At 39.1% G+C, this 21331-nt stretch overlaps 1 protein-coding gene across 7 annotated transcripts in view; it reads right to left on the minus strand.

The window, feature by feature from the left end:
- LOC118223946 (histone deacetylase 9-like) overlaps positions 1-21331 on the minus strand; it is a 123991-nt gene that overhangs the window by 79496 nt on the left and 23164 nt on the right. Inside the window, exon 1 of one of the 7 annotated variants that reach the window (XM_035411065.1) lies at positions 10018-10375. The exons of 4 other annotated variants lie outside the window; for them this stretch is intronic. In XM_035411065.1, the coding sequence (XP_035266956.1) occupies positions 10018-10123 (106 nt within the window). In that variant the 5' untranslated portion in view covers positions 10124-10375. Of the gene's footprint in view, positions 1-35; positions 1976-9667; positions 9880-10017; positions 10376-21331 lie in introns of those variants that run through there. 2 more of the 7 variants (XM_035411095.1, XM_035411101.1) reach the window with 2 other exon arrangements.

Below are 21331 nucleotides of genomic sequence, written 5' to 3' on the forward strand. Positions count from 1 at the left end.
TTGAAATGCATTAAATAGAAGTCATCTCATCTCACAGTTTCAGTCTTCATTAAGTAGTGACCTACAGGTGATGTGGGAAAAGCTGGACAAGAGACCACATTCAACAGGCACTGCATTTGAGTTTAGCATCGATTTGACAACCAATCAACTTTACAGAGAGGGAGAGACGAAGAAAGAAGAGAAGACTGAGAAAAAACTGATGGGAATACAAAACACAAGTCTCTCTCCTCGGGTTGCTTATATGATCCTAGGAAACAGTCAATTATAATATAATTGCTATAAACAAACACATGCTCATATCCGTTCTTAGTCAGAGAAGTCCGGAATCAAACCAAAACAAACAGGGCTGAGATTTGATGGCAGCCAAACACGAATGCTTGAAATGTTCATTTGAAGCATGGTGGGGCACTGCACTATTTACTGAAAAATCATAACCATTCCTAATCACATAAATAACCCACAGCAATTAAAGGCCCTTTTTCCCTCCCTGGGACTGGCACGCATACCACAACCTTCCTAATTCCCCTCAGAAATGAAGAAAAAATAAACATAAATGGTCAGGTCACAAAATGACCTGCTCCATCTGTTTGTGGATCCCGTGGTTTTTGCTCTTGTTTAAATTTATCTGTGGTCTCACTCCTTCAAAGAATCTACAATGTCCTAATGTCCTTGGTACTGTATGACTGGACATGGCCTTTGTCTTTCTCAAAGTGCTCTGGGCCATGACTGACCGCTGTGGGGGAACAGTGTAGGAACAGGGGGAACAAGTAAAATGGCAGGAGGTGGGCGTTCATGACCTTCTGCGAAATGTGTCCCAACCACGCTCCAAAATCAAATCGTCCAGTCTAAATATAGACCAATTTTCACAACAAATTAGCAGCACACTCTGGTGTGGATGAGGCTTCCTTCCTCGTGGGGAACAGGGTTGCTGAGTGCCACCAATCTACCACCATTAAGGAGTTGCATATGCCCACTTCTTCCATGGTACCCCCTCACTATTTATGCCATAAACCCACATTACTGGGAAACATCTAAGCATGGCTAGCAAATAGCCTATGTACATAATTCAGCAACATCTGTTTGAGGTAGCCTTTTTGAGAGTAATTGGTGTGGATAGGTTAAGGAACTGGACTGGACTCCATCAGGTTCAGGGCATTGTTGGTACACATCCCAGGTAGAGCACTGCTATTACAGTGTATCCCTGAACAATGTTACAAAACGGATTTTTTCAGTTTAAATACCAAGGTGTATAAACAGGTAATATACACATCACCCTTTGGAAGGTCATAAAATAAAAGCAAACACACTGTATGTGTGTTCCACACGTAATATATTCAGGCATGAAGAAGCATGAAAAATCACACCCTTTTACAAATGGCGCGGGATGGTTGATATAATTGTACAGTACTCTCTTGGCATTCAAATTGTTTGACAAAAAGCACACAGACAATAGAGATTCAATTCTTTCTACTTGCATGCAGTAATAGCATTTATTTTCTGTAGTTATTGAGTGGCACTGGAATGTCAAATCTGCCTTATTTTCTCTGCCCACCAGTTCCAAAACTGTAAATATTTCACAGAAAATTAAATGTACACATCTGAGTATGCCATCCTGTCCTGACTGTTATTACTCAGTTTATCACTGCCAGACCAAAAGAACATCTAATCCAATATAAATGCCGCAAGCTACTGGTAGATGGGAAGTAACATAAATATAAGCCGGCAAACCACTCAGAAATGTCAGCTAAGGTCTTAACACAATGGTCCTTATATAGAGGTCTGATAAGCCGATGCTATTCACAAATGAGAACATATTATCCCCCAAGGAGTAAAACATGGTAGGGCTAGGACATCGTCCTGAAAAGCATCAACAAGTTCTATGTGCACACTGGAGGAAGAGGGTGCAGACTTTGCCTCTGAGAATTTTTGCACCTCTGTACCCGTGACAATTCTGAGCTAAAATGCAACTCTCAGGCTGTGACAACCACCACCCCCCCACCCCTCACCACCACCAGTACACTGTCATGGCAACCATTCGACATAATTATGTCTCCTCTTCCTGCCTTCATGGAGCCTCACAACATTCTGTCATCTCTCTGAGACCAGGGATATGATACCCTCCATGTAAGACTGACGCAGTTAAAATAGAATGTTGGCATATTGGCATAAACAGTACACAAATAGCATTAGCCATAAATAAGGCTCATGAATGTCTGTTTAGTCAAACTGCAGGTAAGATAAACAGGCTTTTTTTCCCTAACAGACCAAGGACTGCATTACTGCTTTCAGCCTGAGCAAAAATAGCAACAATTAAATAGAGAGGTGCGCTTCACAGCGAGAGGGCAACCTGTAGTCGAGACCTTATTCAAATAAGTATGAATATTAATCTTAATTGCTGAGGACCTGACAAAGGGCTCTTTAACAGCAGACAGGCTGTGTTCCAGGAGCACCCGCAGACCTGGCCAATGAAAGGCTCATGCGGAGTCAGACAGCGCTGCCGCCACCGCTCTAATGAAGCTAAATATAGCCTCAAAAACACCTACCGGTTCAGAGAATTTGTTGCTGTGATCTCTCATTTATTCCATGTTTCATGTACTCTTGCAACTGTCATCAAAGGGGAAGACTTTCATCAGTAAAACTGATTGAAATGAAAGCTCTAACAAATACAGAAGAGGCTGTACTTTGAGGTGTGAGCTTGAAGCTACATTGTGGTTGTTGTTGTTGAACATGAAAATGAAAATAGGATTGTGTTGCATCTGGGAATGTTTAACGGTGTCTGATTGAATCTCTTGATATTCCTCCAGATTGTGACCATCCCAATGAAACAGCCAAAAACACAGAAACCTCTTTCCTATTCCTTTCCTATCAAGAGCTATCCATCCAGCCACACCCAGACCAAGATCCAATAACGACTTCAAAAACCCAGGTCAATGTAGTAAAACTCCTGAGCCTGGTCTGAGGTCCTTCCAGTCATTGTACCCTCTGAAGGTTATTATTGGAAGCGGTCATAAAAAAATGGAGTTACTCTATACCTTCAACAACGAATAGCCTTTAAATCACCTGTTTTTCAGCAATTACTGTAGCTCAGCAGTAACCAGCCCTGTTCCTGGATATCTGCCATCCTGCAGGTTTTATTTCAACCCAGATTTGGCACACCTGACTCTGCTAATTAGCAGCTCAACAAGATCTCTAGCTGTTGAATGAGGTGTGCTTTGGGGTGGCACACGGTTGGTTACCACTGCTGTAGCTGCTTTAACACAGGGAGCACAACAAACTGGCATATTAACTTGTCCAATAATGCTAGTAGCTACTTGTGTTTACAACCAACTACCATATATTATTTTAACAGGTTAGTAGCATAAACAATTTACAGTAAAAATAATTCTTATCTGGACAAAAGGCTGGTAAAAACTAAATAAGAACTGTGAAGGAATGAAAAATGTATACATAATCAAGATATACAGTGCCAACAAGGCAATATTCAGTTAACTTTGGCTTAGAAAAGAAAGAACAGTGAATCATGATACAGAAATAATGAAAATAAAGAAAGAAAAGTGAATCATAATAGCTAATATCCTGTTACAGTTAATGCGCACATACATCTATGTGAACTGTAAAAACAGGTACTGTAGCTAGTTAGTAAGTTAGCTATTATATATCTGGTGTATGTACTCCACATATTTCCTAACTTTTAGCATTAGTGCTGTAACACTTCAGAGTAAGGCTGAATGTGTGCAAAGGGTGTGTGATTATATTTTGTTGTCTTTCTCATGAGCAGACAGACCAAAAATGGTCATTACTTCTATTCATTCTACAGGGAATCAGTATATCAGGACTTCAGGTTCCATGGCCAAACTTCCCTGAGAACACACCTGTTCACAAATGTGGTCACGTACCCTCCCAAACACACTCATCCTCCATAGCACATGATGAAAGGAAATGTGTTGAAGATCTGCCCATCAGGAGAACATTCTGAATGTGTCAACATTCCCTCATAGTAATATTAATGACCGTGTTAAAATAAAAAATAAAAACATTAAAATAAACATTAAAGGTCATACAGTTGGACTTAAATATGAATTTCTCAATAAATATTCAAACGTGTATTTTACCTCACATTAAACATGTTGAAATGATAATAAAATTGCTGTGCACACATAGTCTGTGACTCACGTGAAGCACAGAGGTACACTGGTGTTAAGATCTTTCATTACAACTAAAGTAATTAAGGTGAAGTTAATTTCCATAGGCAAACTTCCCACCTGAAATTCTCCTGGCTGTTTCCTACATACTCAAAATGAGGTAGATGGAAAATGAAAACTATTTTCGCTTCTTAAATTCATGCTGATTTATCAGTATTTATTCTTCTGTTAACGTGCATCCTGAATCCTTACATTTTAAGGACTCTAATTATACATCTGGATGGTATGAGTTTAGGCATCTAAGTCTACATTAAGAGGATCAGAAATTCAGCCATCACATGATTGTGAAACTGAAATCTGGTGTTGATATACCAAGGATGCCATTTGAAGCTGAACATTCAGAACTGCCATCAACCACATCTAAATATAAAAGCTTTTTTGAGCCATGTTTTTTTACAGAGACAATGTGTGAAAGGGTGTCACATTCGAGGAGCCACTGTGCTATTTTTACACTTAGAAAAAAAAAAGAAATAACAAGAAACCGTACATTCATGCATTTACATTTTGCACTTCCAGGCAGTGTTTTCAGTAGCCAACAAATATGAGAAAAAAACAATATAACCTAAAAATATGAAAATCATATACCTGCTATTGTCTGGCCATTATATCTCAGAATATTGATTGGACTATTGGGGCAGTTTCCCAAGGGGTAAAAAATATTCAGTTCCTGATTGGTGGGGAGAAGCTGGACGTGTCACTGAATTCTGGCCAGTCGGAGATTTATGAATGACAGGTCCAAGTTTGTTTTTAGCACACAGGAGTGACAAGAACCCTGCACCGTGCCCAAATGACTCCCCCTACAGTCTGCCAAGAGGGATAAGGCCAATCACACGCAAGACTTCCAGCTTACTGCCTGTTTATCCGCCCTGATCATACCATTCATCATGATGGAAATTTAAGCCTTCTTTATCATGCTTAACGTTCTTTCATTGGCCACATTAACAAGATTCCCTTTGGATAGTTTTGCAAAGATACACATCCGAGCAAACAACTTTTGGTTTCCGGAACATTCCCGGAATGTCAGGGCAAGTGTCCTCGACATGTAAATTTATCTGGTTTCCTGGCTATCCTTTGAACAACATTTTGATATCATAAGGACCATTAGCTCATATGATTATGTTCTAAAACTATTTTGGGGACATTATAGTTATAATAATCTCACAATTAAATGGGCATCACACTGCAATGTTCTTTGACATTCTCAAAAAGCTTTGTATTACCTACGTTTAAGGATGTGAGTTTTAAGCCAGGATTATATAATTCACATTTTTTCCTGAAAATAAATGAGTTTGGCAGCTGTTGAAAGTAAAAATAAAGTAAATGAATAATAAATAAAAAATAGCAAGGAAATGTTATTTATTTACTTGCCATTCAAGGTGGATAACAAAGCACCAATGCCTTGTCATCCACATTGGTCATCTAACTGATGTTCCATCCAACTGAAGACAGACGCTCACAACCTCTTACATGAAAAGTTTTCAAAGTTGTTGTTTGTTATGTTCATTTTGTAATTCACCTCTTTTTTGCCTTTAGGAAATTTGAGGAATTGCTTCATGAACTTCCATGGAGAAATGAATGTCACTCCATCTACTACCTGTGGGCAACAGTGTAGTGCCTTGGTTACAAAATATTTCGCATTGGGGCTTCCCGAGCAAGTGCTACTTTTATAAGATTTCCTGTACAAAACACTGAGACAAACTAACCCTGGCTTGGATTCAATCAGCATTTGACCCTAAATGTGAGTGTCAAATAAATGCAAGAAATGTTTTCCCATTAAAAAGTTTGGTAAACTCATTTATAACGCATTGCGATGAATTGCGAGTCAAAGCTGAACGAAGAACTACTGGAAACTAAAAAAGAAAATCACGTGAAATATGCCCTGCATATATATACGCGATATGTGAGTATACAGAGCATGGAGGCAGGCAGTCTGGTGCTTTCTTGGTCCTGCCGACAAACAGACTAATCCTCATCACTTTGCATGCTCCAATTGGATCTGTTTAAAGGTCACAACAACATTAAAGAGTTGCTTTTGCATCCAGAAACAACCCAAGGCCCACTAAGATGTGCCATTTCTTCCCCTTCAGCTGTATTAATAGAAGCTGAGGGTGCGGAGAACTATTTATAATGGCAAAAGTAGATGGATGCCCCTGCCTGCGATATGCTGCTTCTCTCATTAAGGGTGGAGATATTCTGGGCAGCTGGCATGTCTAAAGCAGGAAACAGGCTTTTATTTTTAAGTTCCAGGATCGCCACTGTCACTGAACTAGGCCCCCAGCTTGAAGGCTATCTGTTTGCAAATAGCTCCACGCCACAGACCACAGTCAGTCATACTCCTGGGCTTCAGGCTATTGTCATCACATGGCCATCTGCAAATAATCATTTGCACAAAAGCAATATTCAAAAACATTATTACCTACTGTTCACTATACAAGCTGCACTTTTGTTGCAAACCTATATCACATACTCAGATGTTACTTTATAGCAAAACAGTATAGCCATTGTTTATTTTAATCTTGGCTATTGGTTTTTCAGTGTCAGCAGTGCTCTTTTTTGTTTTTGTTGGAGCGGACTACAGTGCCATGCTCTAAGCCTCTGAATTATGGGCTTCCCATGCTGTTTTTTTTTTAGTGACTGGCTATGATGGAAGTTTATGACCTTTGACCCTGCACTAGTAACATTGGGCCTAACACAGTAGCCACTTTGCACACTCAGAGGGGTAAATCATGTCTAAATTTAGAATGCACTTAAGTTTGTGACCTTCTCATAAATTTCTCATAATTATATATTATTTTGTTCAGCAACCAGTTAACTGCATTCAAATGGAAAAGTGCTCAGCTAAAATAATGGAAGGGGGAGGTTGCTTAATAGGTTGCAAGAAAGGCACAGAAAGAAGAGATAAAAAGCACACCTGTTGCAAATGTCTGAATGTGTTCCCCAAGTGATCTGTACTAATGTCTGCTACTGTATCAATACCAATGTATATTACTTCCTGTATTATGAGAGCACAGTTATGAATATGAAAAGAGAAATGGTTTGTGCAGTCAGGGCATGAAATATGGGCCTCTGAAAGTGAAAGTGTCACCTTCTCCAATTTTACACGAGGAGATGAAAACCGCAATTTTCTGGAAGCAGTACATCTAATTATTATTATATATCTTTTAAAACTTCAAAAGAACACAACAGTACTTTGTACAGCCTTATTGTCACAGAAAATTACAACAAATGCATCTTAATTAAGTACGATTGCCATGTTTTTATGTTCTTTATAGAACAAGAGGCCATTCATATTAATGCATGCAATGACTACAAAAACGGAGTGAGAAGAGGATCTGCCAGGGCTACGGAGGATAGGGTGAAAATAATGAGTTTTCTATTGTTAATCCTTTATCAAGAGATGCATTGTTATTTTGATGGAAAACACTCCAAATACACTGCACAAAGCTAATTTCATTAATTATTTTATTTGCTGGATAAAGTGAATTTGGGGAAAGAGTATTTGTTATTTTAAACTTTTTCCACGTTTCAACATCACTGATCACCACAGTGCATATAGATACGCCATTTTGAATCTATATACTTTATACCTGCGTGTTTTCAATTGGATTTTGCTCATCAGGAGAGATAGCAGTTGACTGTCAGTAAATGAAGCTTCTCTCAGTAATGCAACTGTTACAGGGAGGAGAGAGTGGATGATACACGGTTTATGGCTCCTCTCCACTCTTTTCTCCCTTTTTCAGTTGTGACCAAGAAAACTGATGCTTGAATAACAGCAACAGAGGTACAGCACTAGAACTAGACTTCAATTTGTACATAGAAACATGTGCACTTACCCCCAACAGTACAACTAAACTGACTGACATATTTTTTGTCACCAAAAGGATGACTTTGAAAATATAGTACGCTTTAATGGCTAGGCATAAGTTAGATCCTATGGTTTCCATTTACTATTTCAATAGTTGGGTAATTTTGTAAGCACAGTAAAATGATCAGCAGATTATCTTGCAAACGGCTACAACAGTAGCCCAAGCAGACCCTAGACATGCAATCTTCGGTGGCAACGTTTAAAAAGAGAGGTGAGAAAATAAGGCCTCCACAATTAAATCCCACCACCATGAAGCTTGTTTTCTGGTATTCAGCTATCAAACCACCCATGCAAGTGGGTACAACTTTTGGTCTCAGAAGAAAGCCGTCTATCTTCATTTAATCTGCCATAAATAAGAGTGAAAATGACAAAATGCTCTATATATAACTGTTCCGGTGTACAGTTATATTAGGATCTAGCTCAGATGGAATGATAACGCCTAACTGCCTAATCTTAGCGCCCTAATGCCATAAGCTGAAAATAACATGCCTAAGAATAGCTGACCCACAGAATACGCAAGAAGCCTAGATTGTCCGTTCAATGCCTGGAGAAAAAAACAGGAAAAGCTTGCTTTTAGCGCACACTCTTAAAAAATATTGCTTGTACGCATTAACTCAAGCTGTTTAATGAGGGGACGGCTGTGTCTCCTTAGCCCAGTGTCCCCAAGCTTGCTTGTGCTGAGACGGATAAATAGGTTCACCCAACGTGCAGTCTGGCAGGCTGTCTCCCCTTTGGCATGGAGATAATCTAAACGAATCACCGCTGTGCTCACTGTGCCTTAAGCATGACAATAAAACAATGTTAAAAATAGAGGCGGTGAGTAAGAGAACCATCTCTGAGCTTCCTCTGCTCGTCGAAAGGAAGCAGTTTCAAACTTTACGCAGAAACAACACCTACAGCCCACTTGGTTTCATGACATTTCGGTAAACTGCAGAGAGGATGTAAGTCATCTCTATTTTTATGAATAACAGTAAACTTGGACAAGAGAGAAAGAGCCCTGTGAGTCATGCTCTTACAATACAGCTAATAAGTGTTGCTCATGGTGATGTCAATTTTGTGCTCTGCATGAAAGGCACGCATTCATGTACCGAACTCTCCCCCAAAACTGTGAATCGAGAAAAGGCACACATTCCGTCGAGACCACGTCTCCCTTATTGAGGAGATAACAATGGCCTCCTTTTTACATTATCTCTCACTGCGCTATTTCTGATGCTCTTCACATCACGCTGCGCAGTGACCGGAGTCTGTAGAACAGTGTACGTACACAGAGGTAAGGCTACATCAACTGAAGACTCCACGCCAAAAATAGAACATTGAAAACCTGTTGAAAATGTCACAAATATGGACCCCTCTCTGCTTACTACACGCGCATGACACTTCCAGCAATTTAAACACACTGTCCAAAGCGGAAACCAACAATAAACTAGGCGCGGCATCCTTTGTGCAATGGCACCTCGCTTGAGGCTCGCTGGAGGTTCGGGAACAAGGTAAACAAGCCCGGCACTGATATTCTACTGCATGGCACACCGCGCGTTGTGGTCCTCGCTGATCATTATCTAAGCGCACAGCCACATGAGCGCAGGCTCAGTTTCATACTCACTACAGTGATCCCTGGAGGCAGCTCGAATGAAAGTCGCAATCCAGAGCACAAACTACTAGCACACGCACACGCCGAGCAGGCGTCAGCCCTGTCCGCCACAGCGTACGAGCAAAGGGATTGCCTTCCAACTGTAAACACTGAATAATCATGCTGCCCTGGTGTTGTGAGAAGTTTTGAGCCGCCTCCCCCACCCCCTGCTCCCCCTCCCTGAGACAGACAGAGCAAGCGAGCGAGAGAGAGAGCGAGAGAGAGAGAGAGAGAGCAACTGAGAGAGATATAGAGCAAGGGACAGAGAGAGAGAAAAAGAGGAGGAGGGAGGGGGGAGCTGAAAGGAGGGCCTGCCTGGTCACCTGAGCCATTAGCACTGTGCATTTTTTGTCGATCCAAGAGCCGCCGGTGTCCACGGAGTCCGTCTGAAGAGAAGCAGGACTCGCCCTCGTAAATAGTCTGAAGCATAACGAAACTCCACTCAGCGCTGGGTTCCTCGAGCTGGCTGCCTCATGGCAGCCCTGCGCTTCCTGTCACAGTCGACAACCAGCCCTGCCCTTAGTGGGGGCAGCGAGGTGGGGGGTGGGGGGCCACTCCAGCTACTCTTCAACCTCCTCTTTAAAAACAAACTATTTTGGCGACTTTCCTCGTTTTTCTTCTTCCTCCTCTTTTCCTCCAAGTCTGTGTCTTTGAGTGGCAAGAGAGGGAAATCACAATGCCGAGCGTGTTAAAGGAGTGTTTTGCCAGGGTATTTTTAGATCACTGGATCCCCACAGAATAGCAGCTGGCAAGAAGACCAAAAAACTCTTCTGCCTCTTAACTGTAGCCTGCGAGAAATAGTCTCTCTCTGTATTTTATTTTGCGCCTTCACCCTCCTTCATTCCCTTTCTATCATTTTCTTTCTCTCTGTCTTCCTCCTTCTCTAATGAAACAGAGAAATTGGAAAGAGTGTTCCCAGACTGAGCGTTGTTTTCAGCGCCTATGAAAAGTCACTGTCTCCAGCCAAACCTCCTGCCAGTCGTTGGCCAGCACTGGGTACAAGCTCATTTGCATGTGAATCAACAACAGCGTGGCCCACAGGTGACATAAATAGAACAATGGCCAACCCCAGCCAAAAATAGGTCAGGCAGGGGTGCACGGATTGGAGCAGCACTGACGGGTTTAAAAATACCACAGCAAACACAGCTGTCCTCTCTCTGTCTTCTCCCAAAGGCATGTCACCTGGCTCCTTTTGTGCTACCTCTCTGTAGGATCTCTCTGTGTAATTTATCTTATTTTCTGCCTGGGGTCATCCCACCATCGTTGATCTGGCTGTCAATGACAAGGTTTTAACATTCTTCCACTTTCATTCTATCTGTCTGTTTGTCTGTCCGTCCATCCATTCGTCCATCCTCCCACCCACCATCCGTCTGTCTGTCATCCATCTGTTTGTCTTTAGCATGACAAAAATAAAATTGCCCTGGATGGATTTCTTTAAGAAGACTATGCTACAGAAAACACGGGGTGTTAATTAGGGTTCTCAGTCCAATGCCCCATCAGGCAAATAGAATCAGTGAAGTCACATGTTAACTATATTCATGTTCCTTGCCTGAAGTTTCATAATTATTATTCCAGAAAAGAACAATTATACTTCAGTTTCTTGTACAATTGTTCATTTCTGGAATAATAATTATGAAACTTCAGGCAAGGAACATGAATATAGTTAACATGTGACTTCACTGATTCTATTTGTACTTCAGAAGAAAACACCTAAATGACTGGTTTCTACTTTCTGTTCCTGTCATGTTTTAACCACTTCTATTTTCATAACAAATGTTCATTCTAGGTCAGCCAAGGTTCAGTTCTAAGAGCATGCTAAACAATTTTTTATTGTATTCCTCTCTTGCATCAAATTATGACATAATTAAAACAAAAACGACAGTGACACAAATAATTTGATTTTAACCTTACCAAACCCTTATTGAGAAATTTTGGACAGAAGACAGTTAAAGCTGCTAAGCAATATCACCAGAAACACTTCTGTCTTTGTCGCAGCTGTTAATTTAACTTTTCCTTCCAGGTGAGATCTGAGATGCAAGGGTTGGTGTACCTATTAAGCCCATGTGCCTACTAAGCCCACTTCCATTTTTGGATTTGAATTAAGAGGAAAGACTATATTTTTGTACTGTTTAATGTCTTGAGCAACTTAGTATATCCATGTAAGTTTAAAAAAAGATTTTCTATTAACAATTAATGAGATGGGTTTATTTGGACATTGCATATGTTTCATAAAATATCATAATACTTTTCATATGTTTCATAGAAATTTTAGATGTTAAAAAGTTTATGAATAAAGTCAAAATGCTTGGCTAGACGTAGTCGGTATGTCTATCCTGTCTATCCTGTGAATGCATGCTTATATCAATTATTAACTTTAAATTTCAAGCATTAAATTCTACCTTAACTTACACTTTTTCAGTGTGAATTTATAAGTGGAACAATACTTGTCTTTTAATATTCATTTAAGACTGCCTTCTTACAAGCTAGAAGGCTAAGACAGCTATGCAATGAACATTGTCCTCAACCTCAAATAATAAATGTAAATAATCCCACTTCATTTTCTGTATGTATTTCTGCAATGGTCATACTCATACTGCTGCATAAGAAAACAACAAATATGATGAAAGCTGGGAGAAACTGGAGGAGTACCATTTACATTTTAATGAATTCTTAATAAATATCAATTTATGTATTGTATAATTTTTTCTCAGATATACAGTTTGTTCTTATTCCTATACATTTATGCCCTTTTTTACATCTTGAAAACAAGTTAGTCGTATGAGACAAGGACTACATTAAGTGAGCACATTTTGTAATACATACTGTAGCAAGATGAATTGTTATGTACAGAGAGGGATGGAAGTTATAAAAACAAAGATAATAATTAGAGAAGGAATAGGTAGAAAAAAAGTACATTCATAATAATAAATTTAAACAAGATCAACTAAAACAGAACTCCTACAGTTGCAAAATTAAAGAAAAAATCAGATCTATTATAATAAATGAGGGACAAAGTGAGGGATCATATGGAAGTGGGTTGATAATGGGAATGCTGCTCGTAGGGGTGGTTTAAGGGCTGCATTGATCATAAGGAGTCTGTTCAGGAAGACTTAGTCAGTGCCAGCAGTGTGGGATAAACAAATGTGATAAACAGCTTTGTCACCACGACTGAAGCCATCTGTGAGTAACAGCCGCTGTTCCCCTCACCAAGCATGGGCTCAGAGACCTGCCAATCAAGCTATGGGCTTCTGTCTAAAGGCCAGAAGGCCCTTTATCATGCGGCATCCTAAACAAGGACTACATTTAGTCATGCTCAAGGGAAATTCAGAGGGTCCAACGTATTTCAGAATAGAGTACGCACACTGCATACTGCTCCCAAAATAAAGGTGTTCATTAACACAAAGCATGACGTTTCAATCTATAAGCTCTTCGTCAGACCCATTATTCTTTACCAACATATTTCAGAGCCATCGTTTGATAAAATACAGGTAGCGTAGAGAAATGTATGGAAAACAAATTTACCATCTCCAAATACATACAGTAAAGATTCATGTTAATTCATCTGACGCACAAGATATGTTATGTTTTATGTGCGGAAAGAATCACATTTCAGTAGGAAAGAGTCGCATTGTACGTGCCCTGAACATTCTGCCTCTGCCCAGCTGGCGATGCAGAGCCGAGTGTGTCAAACCACGCTGTGCCTTTAAATTTTTCATCTTTCTACATAATTTGACCTGTCCCCCAGCCACAGGCAGTGAGCCAGAGCAGCTATTTTTAGTTCCAGTCTTGCAGGGTAGAAGGAGAGAGACGGGTTTTACTGTGTTGTTTCAGCCGGGCAAACAATTAACCCCCCCCCCCCGTTCTTTTACAAGAGCATTACAAGAAAGCGGTAAAATGAATCAGATTTACAATTCCACAGTTTATTTGTGGTATTTAAAGGAGACAATGGTTCTTCAGTGCATAGTCAAAAAAAAAACATAAAACCAATACACAATGACCAATATGACCGCCTAATAAACTGTGCGTTTCATGTTACATATAAGTACCTTGACAGTTTTGATCCTTCAATGTAAAACATCATGTAGGTTTCCTTGAAATGAACATTTATTTTTCAATAACTTCAACAACTTCCTAATCAGACAATGATTTCTTATGACTAAAGCTCCGTAAATCATTAGTGAAATCTTCAAATGATAAATCTGAGGTCTTTGGTCACTGAATTAGCAGAAGATTTTTTTTACCAAACGATACCAAACACCTCCATCTGTCATCACATCAGAGTGTGTTTTAAGTTCCAAACCTTCATCCAAGAAGGTCTTTATGGTCACATGTATTGATTACCAGATGGTTCAGGGTTTTGGATGTCACTGTTCAAGCATGTTCACCCTGAGAAAAATCAAGCCGAAAATAAATATGATGTTGTTAATGTGGTCCATGTTAGCAGCTCTGAATGAGGAATTTGTAACTCTGCTGTTTGTACATATGGTACGCAAAATGAGAATGGTTCAGACATATGATTAAAGAACACAAATATATTGTAAATGCATACGAACAGCGAAACAAGGTCTCATTCTCAGCTATGGAAATCTAAATATTTGCTTAAAACGAGTCATATTTCAGTTTTCACGGTTTTTTGGCAAATTGCTAAAATTTACAGAAAAGGCCAGAGACCTGCTGCTTCACAGCTCTTACAGCTGCTCACATATACATATTAGAGGCAGTTCTTTGATACCAGTGATAACCAACCCTGTTCCTGGATATCTACCATCCTGTAGGTTTTCATTTCAACCCTAAATTGGCACACGTCTACTAATTAGAAGATCAACACAATCACTAGCTGTAGAATGAGATGTGCTTTATTAGGGTTAGCATCAAAACCTACAGGACAGCAGAACTCCAGGAACAGGGTCGGTTACCACTTATTTAGACCATTAGCTGTGATTAACCTACACTTTTTATTTATAACTAGCTTTCTGAACTAGATAAAGGATTGCAGTGTTATAAATAGCTTTGTAAGAAGGCAGTGGGTCAGATCCACAAACCTGTGGCTGACCAGTTATAGTCCTCCTGCGTCAACGGCGGCCTTTGTCTGCTCTAGTCCTATTAGAGCATTTATTCGCCCACGTCAGCGAATGGCTAACGCAACTCCGCCCTCATAGACAGAGCGCCCTGTCACCTTCGCCACATCAGCTCTGCGCAGCTTTCTTAAGTGCTTTCCACTCCAAAATGCGGGAAAAAAGTGTGGCCAACTCATCAAGAAGAGAGCTTCAGAACAAAATGTCATATAACAATAGGCATTGTGTAACATGAAAGCAGTCAGCACTCCCTACAGCTCTGACATGATTTTCTGGGGTGTGGAGACAAACAAAGAGATAACAGTATTTATAGGAGAGGCTGCGGATATTTTTGGTGCATTAAACTATTCTTGTTTTAATCTCATGCAGCTAGCCTATTAATCACAGCTAATGAGATGAGGCCTTATTCAATCAAACCAAAAAACATTGTCCTTAATTCTGGGTCACAAATTCAAGCTAAAAAAATTTTTTCTAACACGAAACCCAACCCAACAGCTTGTTCCAGAAGGACCAAATACAAGGAGTTTACAGATATCATAATTCTAATAGAATTTTTGATAAAGTGTGTATAACAGGCATAACAATATGCAACATTAACACAAAGTATATTGTACTGTATTTTTAATTGCTTTTCTAATGTATTTGAAAATTGAATTGATAATTATTGAGGGAAGATATGGGTTGATTATGCAGCCAAGCTTTTATCACCGATAGTGAAGAGCATCCCATCAGGTCCAATAGCAAAGCCCTTTTGGCTGCTCCAGAGCCCAAGCTAAAATCCAAAAATCTAAGCTAAAATCTTCCATAAGGAATTAGAACAACGACTTTAGTGTCTTATTTCAGATGTATTCTTTTGAACTTTCTTTCATTTCATGCATCATTTTGATATTGTCTTTTGTGTTTTTACTTATTTTTTTATTCATTGTCACTGATTTTCCCATTTGTAATGTTTTACTATGAACTTATTTGAACTCATTGCTTCACTATGATTTAAAATGTCTGTAACATGCTTGGTGCACCTGCAAGAAAATTACACAGTATACTAACACAGACATCAATTATATTGCAAGAGTTAACAATACATAATGCAGAGATGTACTGTAAAATGTTAGAGACATAGGAGGCTATATGAGGCCAAACAGGAGCTAAAGGGTAGAATTGTTCCATTGTTGCTAAGTGACCATTAAAGTGTCTACCTAAGACAGCACAAAATCGAAATGCAGAGGATTCACCAGGGGGGAAATGTGGTAGTGAATGAAAATGTTCCGAATGCACTACAAATCAGTTACAATGTTCTGTAGCCCCAGCCCTCAACTGAAAATGGGTCCTGGCAGCTCTAAAGTACACATCATGCATTCTTGTACTAGCAGTTTGGCTGCATTAATAAGCCAGCTCACACAAGAACAGCAGACTCAAACAAACAATGGATTCTGCTAAATAAATGTAATGATTCAAACTATGTTTTGGGTAACTGTGCTAATAATGAACACCGCAGCTGTTATTTAATACTGCTTAACACTTGTTTGGTTTTTCCTAGACTAAACAGGACATACTCTACTTATTAGGTTTGGCTGAAATAAACAAAAAACCATATTACATATCTCACAATGATAATAATACACACCACAATATTTATAGCTTTATTACTTTAAATTGTGCTTGTGTGTCATGACAGAAGTTGGGTGATTCAGACATCAAAAACTGAACTTAAACCATAAGCATTTAACTCAAAAACATTCTCTTGTGAATTTAATCATGCTAGCAGAACAAAGGAAACTTCACTGAGTATATGGTCTTCATGTTAGTCATGTTAGTTCCTCATCATGTTGAGCTGCTCTAGATGTGACCTGGCATATTTGACAGTGTGGCTCTGTTCTGGAAGCCCTCCTACCCATCCACACAGGCATGTGTGGATAAGGCAGGGAATTGCAGCAGCAACACCCCCCCCCCCACCCTCCAAGGAGGGGTAAACACAGAACATATCCAGCAGCAGCAAGGACAGTGTTATAAACACATGAGTGATGGAGCTGGGGTGGAGGAGGGGGTTTTGGTTGCCAGCGTGCAGCAAGCATGCATGCTGGAGGAGGCAGCCAAAAGAGTAGGGAGAAGCAGATTAAATACCCCGCCTTCTTATGTGAATGGACTGTGATAAGTGAACATCGTGGCCTGACTGAACTAACACGATGCTCAATTAAATGAGAGTAAAATAATAAGATATAGAAACAGATACATAATAAACAGATAAACGGGTAAAAGATTTGTTTTGTGCAAATTGAATAAAAATTATGTACACATGAACACTAATTTGAGCATTTAAGATATCTGACTTGAAAACCACACAGTATTAAAATGCTACTATGCCTGCTATAAACAGTTTTAAGTAGGTCTACACAATATCACCTAGCCCTGTTACTTATATAGCAATTAAATTTTACCTGTTAAGGCAATCCTGCTGCTAGCACGTACACATGCAATTAGCAAGTTCATATTGTGTAATCATCTGTTACATGCATGCACACACACACACACACACACAAACACACACACCTGAGCAAAATTTGACACCAGTGGTGAACAAGACCTTTTGCTTAATTAGATCCTGTTTTTTGTCTCAGCGCCCTCACAGGTTCTTACGCTCATTAACAGGGGATCCATGATTGGAAAAGGATGAGTCAACAACTCACTTTTCAGTCCTTGTTTTTCATTATATTTCTAAGCATTCAGACATGTGCTTCATTAGGATATATTAATTAAGTAAACAGAATTTATGTGTTCCTGTTCCTCTACCATGCGTTGTGCTATTAGTGCATGTTTGAGTAGGACACTTAGCATGTACTTGCCCATGTGCCCTGGCTATGAAGTTTCATCATGTTACCTGGGGAGGATGTAGCCGACATCAACATTACCAAAGGATAGTTGCCATTTTCCAGAGAACCACCTGGGAGTACCCAGTGCAGAGACACCTAGAAACGGGAAACCTTGACGTAATTACCGCCCCCGAGTCGGAAGTCCCTGGAGCTCGGCACTCACCCTGGGAAAAATTGCAGCTGCGACAGGGAATTGCCACTAAAACACAAATTACATTTGTGCCAACAAACTTGCATCAGCTTCTCCTCAGCCATTTACTGCATGTGTGAGTTATAGGACAGATTGGCAGGAATCCCTGATCACTTCTCACCATCAATGCTGAGGAACCCACCGTGATCATGTTCATCATTTTTTGGAAGTTTTTCATTCTTTGTTTTATGAATACATGAAACAACAACCGTATGAAAAAGGATAAAGAATTATATATATAAAACAATTACATGTATTCAATAAAAAAGCTTTTTCAAAGCTTAACAAATGATGCCTTTGTAGGTTTGTATGGAACTGCTCATCTGTTGTTCACTGTGAAATACAATGTGCATTTCAGAATACAGCATGCTGTTTGCTTACTGTAACTGTCACTCCTACCCATCACTTCTTTATGTATTGATTTATTGATTTAGTTCATTGTTTTCTATTTAATTTCTCTGCCAGTTGTACACATGAAAGGTCAGTGTAGCTGCAGCTATGCATTGGCATTGAGGGTGAGTATATGTTGGGCCATAGTAGTAGTAGGTTATACACAGTAAAAATTTCAGTGTTAAATCAACTCTTACTGTACATATGGTCCCTATTGAAGCTTTGGAGCCATGGAGGCTAAAAGTACTGTACAGCTACTGTCTTAGCAGTAAGCCACCATGAAGGTGTGGCTAAGCTACTGGCAAACACATTCATGGTGACTTACTGCTAAGACAGTGGCATTGTAGTACTTTTTTTCTCCATGGCTCCAAAGCTCCACGGGCCCAGGACAAAAACCTGAGCTCCTACTGAGGATCATAGGACTTCACCTGACCTGTATCATCATTCAAAAGCATGTTTTATGACCACAGGACAAGCTGCTTTTAGCTTTTAGCCCCCAAACTCTGAAACACTTTCCCACAATATGTTACGGATTCACCCGCAGTTGCAGGTTTTACATCACAGCTTAAAACATGTTTTTTTTAGAATGAGCGGTTTTGCTCATCATTTTATTGTTTTTAAATAATATTTACTATCTCACTGTTTTTATTGTACATTTATAAGTGTTTTATGGGATTCCATTGCAGCTTTATTATTTCTATTTGATTTCTGATTTCAATTGTGGTGATTTTCTCTGGTTTTTAACCCAGTATCTTTCTTGCTTTATCTTTGTGAATTTGTGCTACTTTATTATACCAAAAGTGATACAAAACTAAAGTTTCTAAATTATTCTAAAAGTTTATTTATTATAATTTCAAAGCATTTCAAAGAATAAAAACTTTAAAGCACAAAGACACTGAAATTGTTGTTTTAAGGTCCAAATCCAATTAGCCCTTTCGTCCGGATATGTTAAGGGGCAGAGATTCCCAGCTAATGATTCAGGCTCTGTGGCTTTTATTAGGTTAAGCAGTCTGGTCTCCTCTGCTATTTCCTGTAGTACTTTCTGGGCAATACTCAACCTGCTTTACAGATTGTATCAAGTGACATACGAAAAGCTCTTAAAAGGCAGTGCTTTTTGGTCCACAACCTTAAATCAATTTTTGAAAGTACAGTATTACCCTTTGTGTAATAACATAGAGTTCATAAAATGAATATAGTTATGTCATGTTATCAGTTAACTATTTGTGTACATGGTTTTGTAAACATGGCATGCAAACATACCAAACCTGTGTGGACATCCAATATGATCCTTATGAATGTCTTAAGAATGTGTTGTTCGCCAGTATCAGCAACGTTTCATTATGTAAGGCTTTTACACTGTTAAACTCTCTAAACTGCTTTGCGTGCAATATATCATTGCACTGGCTTTTGTTCATTTTTTATTCTTTTTTTATTTCAATATACATGCATATGCATAGAAATATGTGAAAACAATGTTTCATTTGAAAGAGTTAGGTGGAACATTCAGTCAATGCATTATGAATTTGGCTTTCATTCTCGAGTTTAGGTACCATCTTGCTACATGTCCCCAGTTGTTAAAACCTATGATTAATTTTTCAGCCATTTTGTGTCTAGTTTGAAAGATAATTTTGTTTGTTTTCATGTCATATAATTGCCATAGCCCTAACCTTGAAATAAATAAGCTGTATTATGTTTGAAAGCATTTATCATGGAAAATGATGCAGTAGTCACTATCATATTCTTTCATATGCATCTTTCTTTGAAGACATTTTGAGAGGTCCTTGTCTATTATCAAAGCCTCAATTTTAGAAAATTTAAAGCAATTATCAAAACAACATTAGGTTACAACCTTTTAGTTTGTTTTTCAGTGTAGCATTTTGCTGCTTTGTTGCCTTGAATTTGAACTGCACATTCTGCATTGACAGAACTCTAAAAATAACACTTTGAGTGGAACAGTACAGGTCACAGGAAACAAAACACAGCTCACAGAAATCTAATTGATCGATATGTTCTGCTCTGTTGGAAAGCATTGATCTTCTGTTGGTGATGGACGGGTGATGCAACTGGGAATAGTGCAATAGTTGTTCGTTTTTTTCTTTAGTCATTTTCACCTCACTATGGCGCTAACACAAGTCCAAATGGAACACACTGGTTGATTCACCACAGATTACAGTTTAAATGGTTTGCTGCACTTCTTATGTTCTCAGCTAGACCGTGATCTTTGACTTTGAGCGCCATGTTGAAACAACAACCACGCCCTGTCATTTTTAACCAATCATATTGTATCCTAATGACCACTAAAGCGATTCAGGTTATAGCAGATGATTTTTGTTAAATGAGTAAGGTTCAGGTAATAGCAATAGCAAGATCAATAAACAATGAACTGTTCATAATTTTAAAAAGCATTATTCCAGTTGTTATATCTGAACTGTTGTTGATTTTTAATTCACAAATAATATTTAATTCATTTCTTTTTCAAGTCTGCCATTCATTGACTTTAACCAAGCACTCATAGTAAGTAGTGAATATAACAATAAAAAAGATTTCTTTTTTGTTTGGTGAACTTGTGCATTTCTTTTTTCTTATTTTTCTTTCTCTTTTCTTGACAACAGAAAATGCTGTTGTTTCACTGATGTTTCAGACACAACTGTCAGACACAACAAAAATGAAAATGAGCACTTCCTGCAGTTCAAACAGCCTCAAACACAATGTCTCCTGGAGGAAATCCGATAAAAACAGCTTTTCTCTCAGAAATCTATGTCTCCTGAATGAAACCCTGTAGTTTATTCCATTATTGAATAATCAAGTTCAAAATCTAAAGGATTTAAATGCACCCTCTCATACACTACCAAAACGAAGAGTGCACACACACGCGCACACACACACACGCACGCACGCACACATATGCACGCACACACACACATACACACACACACACGCACACACACACATGCCATTTCACCTCAAACCAAGTCTTCCAATCTCTTGAGGCTATCTGCATTTGAGAGGCTCTCTCTCCAAACACTCCCTTCTCTCTCTGTGGAAACACTGTAATTCAGAGACCAAGCAGTTTTGAAAGAACTTTTCTTGTTCATGTGGGAGTACCTGAACATCA

Source organism: Anguilla anguilla, chromosome 1 (assembly GCF_013347855.1).
Source record: "Anguilla anguilla isolate fAngAng1 chromosome 1, fAngAng1.pri, whole genome shotgun sequence".
Lineage (NCBI taxonomy): Eukaryota > Metazoa > Chordata > Actinopteri > Anguilliformes > Anguillidae > Anguilla > Anguilla anguilla.